Source organism: Cylas formicarius, unplaced genomic scaffold, assembly GCF_029955315.1.
Source record: "Cylas formicarius isolate icCylForm1 unplaced genomic scaffold, icCylForm1.1 PGA_scaffold_1__22_contigs__length_36826433, whole genome shotgun sequence".
NCBI lineage: Eukaryota > Metazoa > Arthropoda > Insecta > Coleoptera > Brentidae > Cylas > Cylas formicarius.
Genome location: NW_026844264.1, coordinates 29,800,043 through 29,813,394, shown reverse-complemented (window position 1 = coordinate 29,813,394; position 13,352 = coordinate 29,800,043). Strand labels below are relative to the sequence as shown.

Here is a 13,352-nt window from a genome sequence, read left to right as displayed (position 1 = left end):
TTCAAAATTTTGAATGTGATTCTAGGTAAAAGATAAACAAAGATTTTTAACTTTGTCATGCTTTGTTTGAAAGAGAATCGAACTCGGATGGGACAAGATGTAGAGACGGAGAGAGAAGTATATTTGCGAAGAATTTTATAAGCAGATGAGGTTTTGACATGATGCGATATTTTAAGAAAATTTCGGATAACGTTGTGGTCTCTACAACGTAACAAAAACGTCAATGTGCTGAGTAATCTTACCAGTTTCAATCGCTGATCTAACTTTCTGCTTTTGCGCTTGATGTCCTCTCCATAAAAGCCAGTCAATTTTTCCAAGCAACCTCCACAGGCTACTACAATTGAGCTCTGAAGAAGCCAACAGAATGTTGTTTCTTTTTCAGTTTTCGTAGGAACTTTAATAAAGCGTTTGTCTTTAAGTTTGTCTTAAACTCTCGATTTCAAATAAAATATTCAAATGCACCCCGTCAAAGTTTAATTAATTTTTTCAATTTTTTACGTATAATAACGCAGGACGGTAACCTCTTGAGAATTAACAGAATATTAGCTAGTCTTTTCCAATACATGAAGTTATTGAATGAATGACGACTCTGAGAGTGAAGTAGAATTAGATTCTGAAAATAAGACTTACTTATTTAAGTAGTTATTAATAATTTGTATATATTTAGCGCCATCGTATTTTCTATTAATTTGATTTTATTATACGTCAGTAAATACAATATATCATTTATTCTACATAGTTGTACAATATATTGTTAACCTTAAACACCTGCCGTAAGCAGATTGTTGCCTACAAGTAAAGTTCCACGGTGGTCACACACAACACGACAAACCATCACAATTACAAAAAAAAGAAGTAATTTCAAAAATGAAGTGAAAACATAAAAACTCCACTCGATATACATTTTCGATCATAGAACATACAATTTGTTTTGTATAAATTTTCCAATTAGGTTAATTTAACCTAACGCTCTATTAAGTTCTTTTAAGTGCGATAAAGCGTGCGGAAGGTCATTCAAGCAGAAAGTAAATTCGCATTTTAATAGGTCATTAGAAACTGGGCACGAATTGTTTACAACGTACCCTGAAAGTATCGATCCGCCTTTATATATTGAAACGTTGCTGCAGCTAAACAAAAATGGTTCGGCCACTTTAATGATGTTTCGTGATCAAATGTGGAAAATAACAAATTTGAAAACTTCGTATCTGGTCTAGTTAACCCCAACTGATTTATATTTTGAGAAAAAAGGAATACCGCATCAATATGCATTCTTTTACTGACTTTAGTAAACGATTGGCATACTGCAATAGTGATAAGAGTTCATGAGCTGGTTAGTATTACATTAGAACATGAAGAGGATATCATAAACTTGCAAAAAATTGTTCTTCTAGTGTTCAATTTTTATTAACAAAAGCGCTTTGTGTGAAACATTCACAAATGTATGAGTTATAACAGAATTAATAAAATTATGTACTCTTTGGTGTATTGTGTAATATTAATAAAGAAATTGATTGTATCCTTGACGCTGAATTTCTTTTTTAGGTGAGTCGAATTGTTCCGATTTCTCGACGCGTCACCAGCAAAACAGCAGTAAGTACACGCCATGATGTATTGGTTTAAATGGAAGACAAACGACGTTTAATACTGAGCAATTTTAAGCTAAATCGCTTCGTCCGTATGCAATGCGGCTTTTAAAGATTAGCATAATTGCCAACCATTAAAGCACCTTTTAGGAATGGTAACATTTTTGCCTTTTTGTTGTTGTCCGAAAGCTATATGTGGCATTTACTTTCAAGGAAACTAGACAGGAAGGTTGTAATAAATAGTCTTTTCTTCGTTTAATTTCATTATGATGATAATATATGACGCGTCAGTGGGTGGTTTAAAATGATTGCATACATTGCGTTAAATGTGAGCGAAATATATATACCATACGTTGTCAATTACCAAATTTTTATGCTAGTTTTTTTACGTGGTTTTCTAAGGTGTATTTTCATATTTCATCCCGGCAAGATCATTGACAAGAATCGTGTTTAGTGATTTTTTTTTAAATATGACTCGTAGTAATGACACACATACTCCATATGTTACAATGTTACTCTGTCAATGTCGAACGGCAAGGCAAGTATGTATTATTTTTGTTTTATAGCTTGATCCGCCATGTTGCTACTCTTTATAAATGTGTATAAATTTTAGAAAAAGGATGTATTGTTAGCCAAGTAACCAAGTTTGCTTGTATTACTTTTGTTATAATATTTTTATTTTGTTATTTTGTTGCCTGCATCAAATGCGTAAACAAAATCGATATCCTAAAAACGATACCCAGGTATTTTTAGTTGTTAGTCAAAATAATTACATTTTTTATTCTGCGATCGCAACTTTAACAACCTATTTCAAAGTTGGTGTATTTGAACTGAAATGGAATTGAAATAAAAGTATGTGTTCAATAAATCTGGTAACGGAGAAGTTTATATATCTACAGAAATCCGTATTATGGTTCGTACAATTCTACGCTCACCCTAACAGTACAGCGTATTACTATATATAACAGTAATATATATATATATATATATATATGTATATATATATATATATATATATATATATATATATATATATATATATATATATATATATATATATATATATATAAACAAAGTATAGTATAGTTTAGAATAGTACACAATAAAATTAAAAAGAAATTGATGATGACGTCCTATCACAGATAGGAATTTTTAAATAATGGTTATAACAAATGCATGAGGAAAACTGAAAAAAAAAAGAACAGAAAAAATCACTATGGCAAATTCTGTAGATTTACCACGTTATTAAGTAGTGAATTATAGTATTTTACGTTGTTATACGAATTACCCTCCCCAAGCTTCCTGTTATGTATTTCGCGCCTAAACACTATCCGTTCCCTAACTAATGACGGAGTATCGGGATCGTTTATAGTCTTTACTTAAAACGTACAGAAATGTAGTTTTCGACTCCATCAATCCAGAGCCACCCAATACACAAAGCAGACACATTGGTTTTAAACTTTTTGAATTCTATACTCACCTTCATTATCTAAACAAAAACCATCTACAAAATTACAATAACTCGCACAACGTTTTCTTTAACTTTTAACTTAAAATTTGTCTATTACTGTATAATATTTTTAATGCTGCATCTGGCGTTTGAAATATGGTTTTTAAATGTTCTTTAAATTTAGAATAATTAAAGAATTTTTCATCCTATGCATCTTATTTTCATTACCTAAAAGCAATAATAATGATTTTGTCTAGTTTAACCTAAGATTATGGCGAAATGTAACAACGCAAGAACGGTACTGGTACTCATTTTCTTATCATGCGCTTGAAAAATATCATATTCATATCGGACTTCTTTCTAAAACCACATTGCGTAAGTGGAACGATATTGTTTACAATAAAAAATTCGTATCAGAGTAAAAAGTTATTCTAACGCATATTTTAAAGATGGCGGAATATATGTATATCGGTTAGGGCTGCTGAACGGTTTGTTTTCCATCGAAAAAATTCATACTGTTAACATAAACATAAATACAGTTTCGCCGAACTGTAATCAAACTGCATTTCCTTATATAACGCAGTATAAATTATTTCTAATGAACACAATTAAGCTAGGTTTGTTTTGGAGAATTACGAATTGGTGAAACTTTGTCGCCCTGGACGTTGTTCTCCATAGGAACGCGATGATTTGCAACGTCATCGCTGCGCGTTCGGATTTTTGTCAGTTTATCCTGAATACCTCATTGTTAAGCGGTTCGATTGAGCATACCCGCAAGCAAAACGCGAGTCATTCCGTCAACAAGACGATCGCGGGAGTTCGTCGCTCGTTAAGGAGGAAGTTGTCGCTCCGTTGCCGTATCGTTCCTTTTTTTTGTGCGTGCTATTCTGAATGCTGACTTACGTGTATATAAGGTCCAGGTACCGAACCTCGAGGTACACCCCACGACTACCGACAACGTCGCAGATGATCGTTGCACGAACTGCATTTTATCATACGGAAACATCTGCAGAATAAAAGTTGCAAACCATGCAAATTTTTGCCTCGGTCGATCTCGTCGATAATGGAGATTGCTAAAGAGATTGATTGTATTTGGTTAGTATCGATACGGTTCGTGTTTGTGTAGCTGCGTTCTGTATACAGGGTGATTGGCGGCCAGCTTTAAATATTTATGGGATATAATTGCGGATGATAGATTCGTGATGGTGTTTAAGTTATTGTCGGCCGATATTCGGTTCAGATCGATATTTTACCACACGTTTACGTTTGTTTAAACTAGATTTATTGATTAGCGTGATAATTAAACATATTTTAGTGGAAATGTTACAAAGTCTCGTTTTAAAATTAAATGGAACGAGATTTTCGTTTTACAATTTGGTATTCGTCAACATTTCATTTATTAATTTGTGAGGAAGCACCACCCAAAATTATAGATGGAAGAAGGCGTGGGTAATCCTGATAAGATTTACAGCTCCGACTTTGAAAAGATTGGTCATAATTCGGGTGAAATAGGCAATGAAGCCATTTTTTTATTAAGATAAATAAAGCAACTATAAAAAAATGATCATGCGGCACTCAACAAACACCGTCCAACCAGCCGATGACATTATTTTCTCAAAATACGCCTAGATCTCGTTGAAAGTTTAGGTTTGGAAAGAAAATGGAAAAAATGTTGACTTCAAAATTGCAAATTCTATCAGCCTAGGCAGCAGCCATATTATGATTCTTGATTTGTAGAGGTTCACAATATTTCATCATATTTTACGTAAGACTATTTAACTGATTTAATCTCCACAGCTAGCCACTAATTTAATATATATATATATATATATATATATATATATATATATATATATATATATATATATATATATATATATATATATATATATATATATATATATATATATATATATATATATATATATATATATACAGATTATAATAAAAAAGCGTGTAAAAAGGAAAATACAAATGATAATGAATTGACTAACTAAGCAAAACAATATTTAAAGTAAATTCAATTAAAATTTCATTTTGTGAATGAATTGTTCCAATCACAGACTAACAGCATAATTATGTGCCTTAATAGGCTTATAATCCAGCTGGTGTTCCCTTATCATAAATAGGATCGTTGTTATCTAAAAATTGATTTCTTAAAAATATTTGCAATTTTCAGGAGTATATAGCGCAAGAGCCGATAATAATTTGCGATTCGGTTGACATGTACAAACGGTCCGAGAACTCAAACGGCCAATTCGTAAGCTGCCCTCAAAAATCATCAATCAGTCGGAAGTCAGACGATGTCCGGCAACGTACCGTTTGAATCTCGACGTCGCCGTAGCCTTCGGGTGAAATCGGACGTTTTCGCAGCAGCACCGACTGCGTCACCAGCCGCGACCTACTAACCTCATTAGGCGGACCTCGAGGCGCGTTGCTGTGTAGCGCTTGGACGGTGCCCCGTTGTCGTTTTGCGTCAGAATTCGTCTTTAATCGGAAAACTTTGTCATCTCAAATCATGGAATATTCTTGGACGCTTTTAAAGGTTTAATTTTAGATGTGTTATCGATTAATAAAGCGTGTATGCTATGCGGAGGGGATACAAACGGTTCTAGCGATTGGATTTGTTACTCATAGTACCAATTGCCCAAAACTAGCTTTATCTTTATTAATTTATTTAATTAACCTCTTGGTCCGGATTCTTGTCAAACAAATTTTTACCTGTTCTTTCTGTGTTTTTCTAAGGGAAATTTAATAAAGGAATGATGTGCATTTAGAATGTGACTAAATCCGATTAGATCGACCAGTCATCCTATGTATATATTTATAGTATCAGGAGCGATAGGGACATTCTGAAGACAATATTTATTTCCCTGGAGCTACTCCTCCAGTTACTGTCTGAGATTGACAGTCGTTAATGTTCGTGATAGTTCAATCGGTTTTTCCATTATTGACTTTATAGGTACCTTAAAAATATAAAAAAATGTCCCAGTAAAAATTACTTCAGGATCACGGAAAAATTGCCGTAACTAACTAATTATAGGTAGAACAATACATAATTAAGACAAAGTGTAAACATAGGAATGTTGCGACATCTAACATAACGTTCTATTATTTAAAAAAATGTATGAGTAGTGAGATCTGCTGGCTCATAGTCACTAGAATTGTCTTAAAAATGTCGATTCCATTGCTTACAAGTTGACATGTATTGAAGATAGAAGCTTCCACCACGTTAATGTTCTTTCTAAGTAAGGTCCACATACGAAAACTGCTAAAATGGTTGCACTAACTTTAATTATCAACGTGGATAAATTCTTGAACTACTGCTTTTCGTCAAAAGGTTAATCGTCATTGTTACCCACCCGGGTAGTGCTATAAGTGCTAAACGCGAGCATCGACTAGTGAGCATAAATATTTATGGTATCAGGAGCGGTAAGACCTTCATTTTGAACCAAATATTAATTTGCCAGGGACTTTTCCTCAAATTATTGTCTGAGATCGACAGTCGTTAATGTTCGTTATGGTTCTATCGGGTTTTCCACTATTTATTATACTCATTGAATTGAATACATATTAGGTATCTTAAAAATATAAAAAATGTCACACCAAGCAGCTAATGTCAATTTTAACATAATCTTACGCAGACTTACGGTTTAGTTTTCGTGGTAACCAGTAGAAACTATTTCATGATAACAGAAAAATGCCGTAACTAAGCAATCTAATAGGTCTTTATTTATGATGTAGAACAATACACAAATTAAGACAGAGTATAAATATAGGAACGTGGCAAGATCTAGTATATCGTTCTATCATTTCACAAATGTATGAGTAGTGAATGGCTCATGGTCACCAGAATTCTTTTAAAAAGGTAGATTCCATTGGCTACAAGTCGACACGTCTTGACGGCAGAAGCGTCCATTACGTCAATATTCTTTAGAAGTATGGTCTACATACTAAAACTGCTGAAATTGTTCTTGTTACCCTCGAGAGCCCTAGGCAGTGCTAAATGCGTAGGAGTCGGCTGGTAAAACCAGAGGCTTCTAAAACAAAGAAATTTCTGAATGTTGGTTTTTGGATAAAGCAATAGAAACCATTCTCCGTCAGTCTATCCAATACTCCTTAATTTTAATTAATTCAATTCTTCCGAATTTTGAACTTGTCTGAACTAAGAAAAATGTGGTTGTTATTTATACGGGAATTTTTGATTAGTATATTTTTAACTTTTATTTATTTCGTTCGTATATAAACGCGAAACTATCGGGCGAACCGTGTTCGCGCACATATCCGTGTCGCTACTGCTTTCTTTTTTATAAGTCGCGCGATCCGGCAACACCGCGAGACCGGTCGCCCTACGTAGAAGCTTCACGAACACGACCGATGCCATTGAGTCGGCGACGGTCGCGAGGTGGAGAATTTTGTGCCGTGAACGTCGGTTCTGGTAAGTTGTTTTTCGCCGTTCGTCGGAAACTTGACATTTCGCGTTGGCCGGCGGCGTACTTGATTTTGCGGTGCTGTGTAGTAGTCGTCGCAGTTGGCCGTGCGTATTCGTGTTGTGGTTTTTTTTGTTTGTTTTGCGGCTGGTGTTTTTTTTTCGTACTGGAGATTGTGTTTTGTTGCGCCCCGCTGGAATTCAAAGTTACTATGGTACTAGAAAATTGGTGTTGTTTGTGTCTTCGGATTACTGTTACGATTGCTCAAAAACCGGCGCGGATAATGTGGTGTGGTTGACGCGTTTGGAGTAATACTATTCTGCCACCATGTGCCCTCTAGTCAGTGAATAACTGGTCTGTGATAATTAGAGTGCGTTTTGGATTATGTTGGAACACAGTGCTATGTATCTTAACGTCACCCCTCCTTACGAAGACGAAGCGTCTTTCTTCCCCGATTTTTATACCCGGTAAGTCTCAGAATTCAGTTTTTAGAGTCCGGATCGCTCGTCTTTCTTTTGTTAAGGAAAAAACGACTTTAGAAATTACGCTTAGTGAAGTTTGTTGATAAACAAAATGTCTGGTCGTTACAAAATGACGTTAAATTTTGATTTAGAATCCATATATCACTTGAAATATTTTTCACGTGGCAAATTGGGCCAGATGGAGTATGTTTACAACCCTTCTCATTACAAACCATTACCTCCCTACATTACATTTCGATAGACACACAATGTGACATAGGATTGTACAGACTTACTTCAAAAGAGTGTTTTTTTTTATACATTTGGTACGTATATTTACACTTCCTAAACATGAGGAATACACATGGCATTGTGGTTTAACTTTAATATGATGATAAGCTTGCTAAGGTGTTTTTGGGCAGGGATCCTTGCAACATTCGAAATAATATATATTTTAATTTTGTCTTTTATGCACGAGAAAGTAGAGTCTCTAGAGGGATTGTAAAGAGATTACGAACGAGTTGGAGCAGTATTTTGAAAGGAAAGGAAATTTTCTTTTGCTGTAAACGTTAATTAAGCGCGGACCGAAATTAAAATTGTACGTGATGAATTTCAAGTTTATAATTTGATTTTAATTTTTAAGATATGTACTTTTCCTTTATTGATGGAAAATCTTCGACAGAGTTAAGTTGCGTATATTTATACGTAACACCGGAGCTTTAGTATTTCTTGGTAATTGGCAAAATTGGCAATTACAGATACGTTCGCCTATAACGACGCAGTAACGCACACATTCGTTGCAAATTGGTCTGATATACTACTTCAATTCGCCATCATGTTAGTTACAGTCAGCTTTGTGCGAATTTAACTGGATTTGCGTGGATATAAAATCTCGACTCAGAAGTAATATCGGGAATAACCCAGTAAGCAAAGCAATTAAATCTGCGTATACAGTTTTATATGCTGTCGTGTCTCATACAAAATTAGACGGACGAAAACGAAATAAAAAATTCTTCGGATGGTCGGCTTCGGAGCGTGTCAGATTGCTATAGATTGTTTTTCGAACGAACCGGAATATTAGAATTGTTCGTGGGGAACGGGTTTTGGTCTAAGCTCGAGCTTGGCAACAAACAACCATTTGGCACTGGGCCAAAACGTCGTAGAGGCAGTGTTGCCAATAGACCGGGCGGCGGGGAGCAAAGCGATATTGGCGATTTAGATTTTTGTTTGTTACATATTCCGAGCGCATTGCAAAACGTTTGTTTTGCATCTTGTTTTTTAAGGACCAAGAAATTGCAGCGGAGTTGATTTTTTTGATGGAAGGATTGTTTTTCCTTGCTATTCGGAGCTTAAAACAATATCAAAAGAAATAATAACTCATTATGTATTGTCCCTGCGTTACTGGAAACTGCAATGAACAAATGTAGCAACGGTTATGTCCAACTTCCAGCTGTTGTTGTAAAATTATGAGAATGGAACCCTAAAGGAAGAACAAGGACTGTTATTGAGGCAACATTAAATAATTACCAGTAATGACTGTGTATGCAGTCTATATTTAGGAATGCCTAATATTTATATTCAAAAAAAGTTCACCGGAAATATAATTCATAATTAAAACATTGGAACTCAGAACGTCATGGCTACCTAATCACAGACTTTCGATAACTGAGGAAGGTAAAAGGTATGGACGCAATCAGAAACTTGGAAGCCCTCAAGAAAGTGTAAGTGATACTTCGAACCATATTCATTCCGTTGTCGTTTCATTTTATCTTTTATCAAACTAGAATAAAGAGATGATGATGATGCGAGCAATTTCCTTTGGCGGTATTGGGATATGTGAAAAGTTTTGGTTACATTGGAGACCGGGCTAACTTCTATGGATATGTAATACGATCGATTTGCAACGAAATAGAATTTATTTGTTTTTGATCTCGTTCAAGGTGAACGATGGTTTGAGGCCGAGAACACTTTTTGTTCCGACGGCGCATTCCACAGTCGCGCGATCTACTCTCCGGGGTTCTATTATTTTGCGGTTGGGTTCTTATTCCGGAGATAAAAAGAGATTATGTTCGCGCTCGGATTTATAGCCAATTTGCTCCGTAACCAAAAAATGTAGACCGCGCTTATTGAAATATTTCGAAGAATTGTAAATGGGATAGTTTACTAGACGACTGCAAGACCGTCATTGGTTTGAAAAAGGGGGACGCCGGCTTTGGTCTGCTTGGCTAGTGACAACTGTTTAAACGCATTGGGTTTCGTTTATATAAAACTAATTTCGATTTCAAATCCAATTTTATATGTTGCGGTTGCAGTTGTTATTTGGAGGGCGTTAATCAAGAGCTCTCACGTTTCGCAAAAAAATCAAATTTATGTTATTCTAAAGACGTAAATATTTATAAAACATCAACAGCGCCGTTAAAGGCTGAGTGGATTAAACAAACAATTTCATTTGGATGAAACGGGCTGAACGGACCCTTTGTCATCTCCCGTCATATTATATCCTCCTGTTACTTATTATTTTCCTTTGACCATAGCTTTCGTTCGTCACTCGATGCATAGTTTCTTTATTGAAGGCAGCGACTTTGACATTTTGCTCATAACTAGTCCTGACACGATCGAGTTATGATTTAGAGAAGAGTTGTTATAACGATGGTTATGGTGCTGCTGGTCTACTTATTTCCTTGAAAAACAGTGAAATTTTATGCAGTCGTCAAGTCAGACATCCAGTTTTCGATTATTCCTGCACGAGCAGTTTCAAACAACCCAGCCTAAGTGCACAAGGATAAATATGTTGCAGACCCCATAAAAATCACTTCTTCGTATTGTTTCTAAGGTCCTAATGATCGACTGTTCTAGGATAATTAAGGTGCAGATCAATATAAGTAATCAACATATTATATCTAAGATAGCTAGGTTAGGCTCTGGTTGGATGATAAATTTGTAATGTTAATAATCTTAAGGACCACTGGAACAATTGCGAGGTTTTTATTGTTTTTGGATGATCTTAATTATTCTTAATAATCAGCGAAGCAATGTCAAGCAGTGAGCTCAATTATATGAATACCACAGTTTCAAATTTATACAGCTGTATGCGGGAAAGTGTTCGACATAAGTTTTTAGATATTGTAATTACAGATAAAATTTAACACTCATTGTCGATCATGACTGTGCGGATATTCTCAATCATTTGAAATTACTTGCTCGAGATAAAAGTAGAACTGTTTTTTACTGATTTAACTTTGCTGTGCCACAAAAAATGTTAAAGCAAAATAAGTGATTATAGGAAATATTCTTTTAATAACAAAGCTATAGGTTAAGTCAATATTCGTTTTGATCCTTTAGAAAGAAAAAGAAGAAAAATGTAATTTTAACTGATGTTGTCATGGCAAATATTTATTTTACTTGTGTTTCTTGCGTAAGTATGGTTCGATAAATAAATGCAATCAGTGTTTGTACAATGTAGTCGCAATTATTTGCGTCCCTTCGATGCGCCTGTTCCTAAACGCGATAAATCTTGAAAAGATCTCGAAAAAGAATTTCGCCAACGTTTTCAAGGTTCGCAATCCGAATGGCAGGCATACCGCCTTAAACAATATAAATTACAATGTATTTATCAAGTTGTCGATGGGACATTCTAATAAATAAACTCGCGCGACATTCGGAGTAGCAATTAAAATGACGAATCGAGCGTAAATCTGCATTTTCAGCCGCAGCAATACCGACGAGATCGTCCATCACCACTTTTTTTTATATTCGCGCATCCCCATGGTATTTCAACTGTTTTAGATTTTTCCCGTTTGATTTGCGAACCAACGAACTTGCCTGCAGGATTAAAAAATTGAGATTATATTTATTGAGTTGAATTTGACTCACACTCAATTTGGGACAATGAATTGGAGATGAGAAAAAATTCCCAAAAATGGTTACTTGACTTTTTGTATTCTATTAAAGGCCCTTTTCAGTCGAGTCCGAAAATTCAAGACATTTTGTGGAACGTTCCCAGAACAAAAAGTGGCTACACTTCAAGCAGCAGTGATGAGGAAGTCGAAGGAGAATCGTTCACAAGGAGTTCCTTCCTCAATGCTAATCGGATGCTAATCGGAGAATCATAACTTTTACCAATGGGTGCTTCTTGTCACACAGCAATTCCAGTAATAGAGTTTCTTATGACTGTCCACATTCTTTAATCCCCTAACCTGACTTCTTGTGATTTTCTTCTCTTCCCGAAGTTAAAAGATCACCTCAATTGATGTCAGCTATTCCAGTATCGGAGTTCCAGCACTACTATGAGGGGTGGAAGATGCCGTTTCAGCGCCGCGGGATTCAGAAGGAAGTTATCCTGATTGTGACAATATGCAATTGTATTTCCGTTGTAATAAATTTTTTCAAGAAATCAGTCTCATCGCTTGTACAAACATACCGGTCACGTTGTCATTCTTGCATATCGGTTTAAGCAAACCTATTCGTCATCCAAGTAGAATTTAAAGAAAAATCATTAGATATTATTTTCTTACTTGGGTTCGTATAACGGAAAACTCTGCAGGTTTACGATACGAGCCCTGCGTCTGCAACGTCTAAAATATACAAAATTAAATATTTCGTTTGGGTCGATGGAAAGGAATTAGGTCAGGCGTGAAATTCGCCGTACGTATATCGATATTGTTGGTAATTAAAAAACGGAACGCGAAATTACCGAGAATGTATTGGAGATCAGCCAACTCCCAAGTCATTGTTCTCTAAAACCAAAGACCGGCGAGTTATTTTTACTCTCAAATCCAGCTTGTTAAGCGTCGATACTTCCTTCAACGTTGCTGTATGATTTCCGGAGTCGGTTTTCGCCGAAGAGTTTTTCTCTGATAGACATCAAAGATATTGCGTCATTCAATATTAAGGAGACCTCCAAAATCAGCCCGCATTACCCATTGCGATCACGTCTTTATCGAATAAGAACGTGAACGTATCAGTTGTACTGTATCCACACACAAATAGCACTGGGCGTTATCTCTTTAGTCGCAACACATACATCGTTTGCATGATCGTATTTTTTACAGATGAAGTCAATAACAAACGATTCCTCGGACGATCTTGAAAGTCCGAACGCCGTGTAAAAGCGGCCAAACGATAGACCTTCGTCGCTATTTAGTCTCCGTCTGACGAACCGGCGACGTTGTCAAGTCGTCTCGAGCGGCCTCAAGTCTTTTCTGCAGCAGATAACATTTTTCATTCTCTGAAAGCTGAAGTCGAAATATTCGCGTGTCTAGTGTGTGCCAATGAAAATGAAATTGAACATTGAATAGCAATGCAGTAGAAGCTTGAGAAGAATTTTGAAGAAGTTTCTGCAAAAATGATAATATACTAAACAATAGTAATATCAACAGTTTTTTATTCCTGCAAGAACTTAAAGACTTGACGGATCTGAGGTGGGAAA

The 13,352-nt window shown here is 35.5% G+C and overlaps 1 protein-coding gene across 7 annotated transcripts in view; it reads left to right on the top strand.

Moving 5' to 3' along the window:
* LOC132696590 (nuclear receptor coactivator 3-like) overlaps positions 1 to 13,352 on the top strand; it is a 292,746-nt gene that overhangs the window by 196,916 nt on the left and 82,478 nt on the right. Inside the window, exon 1 of one of the 7 annotated variants that reach the window (XM_060661506.1) lies at positions 7,427 to 7,930. The exons of the other annotated variants lie outside the window; for them this stretch is intronic. Coding sequence (XP_060517489.1) covers positions 7,848 to 7,930 — 83 coding nt within the window. The 5' untranslated portion in view covers positions 7,427 to 7,847. Of the gene's footprint in view, positions 1 to 7,426; positions 7,931 to 13,352 lie in introns of those variants that run through there. 7 annotated transcript variants of the gene reach the window in all.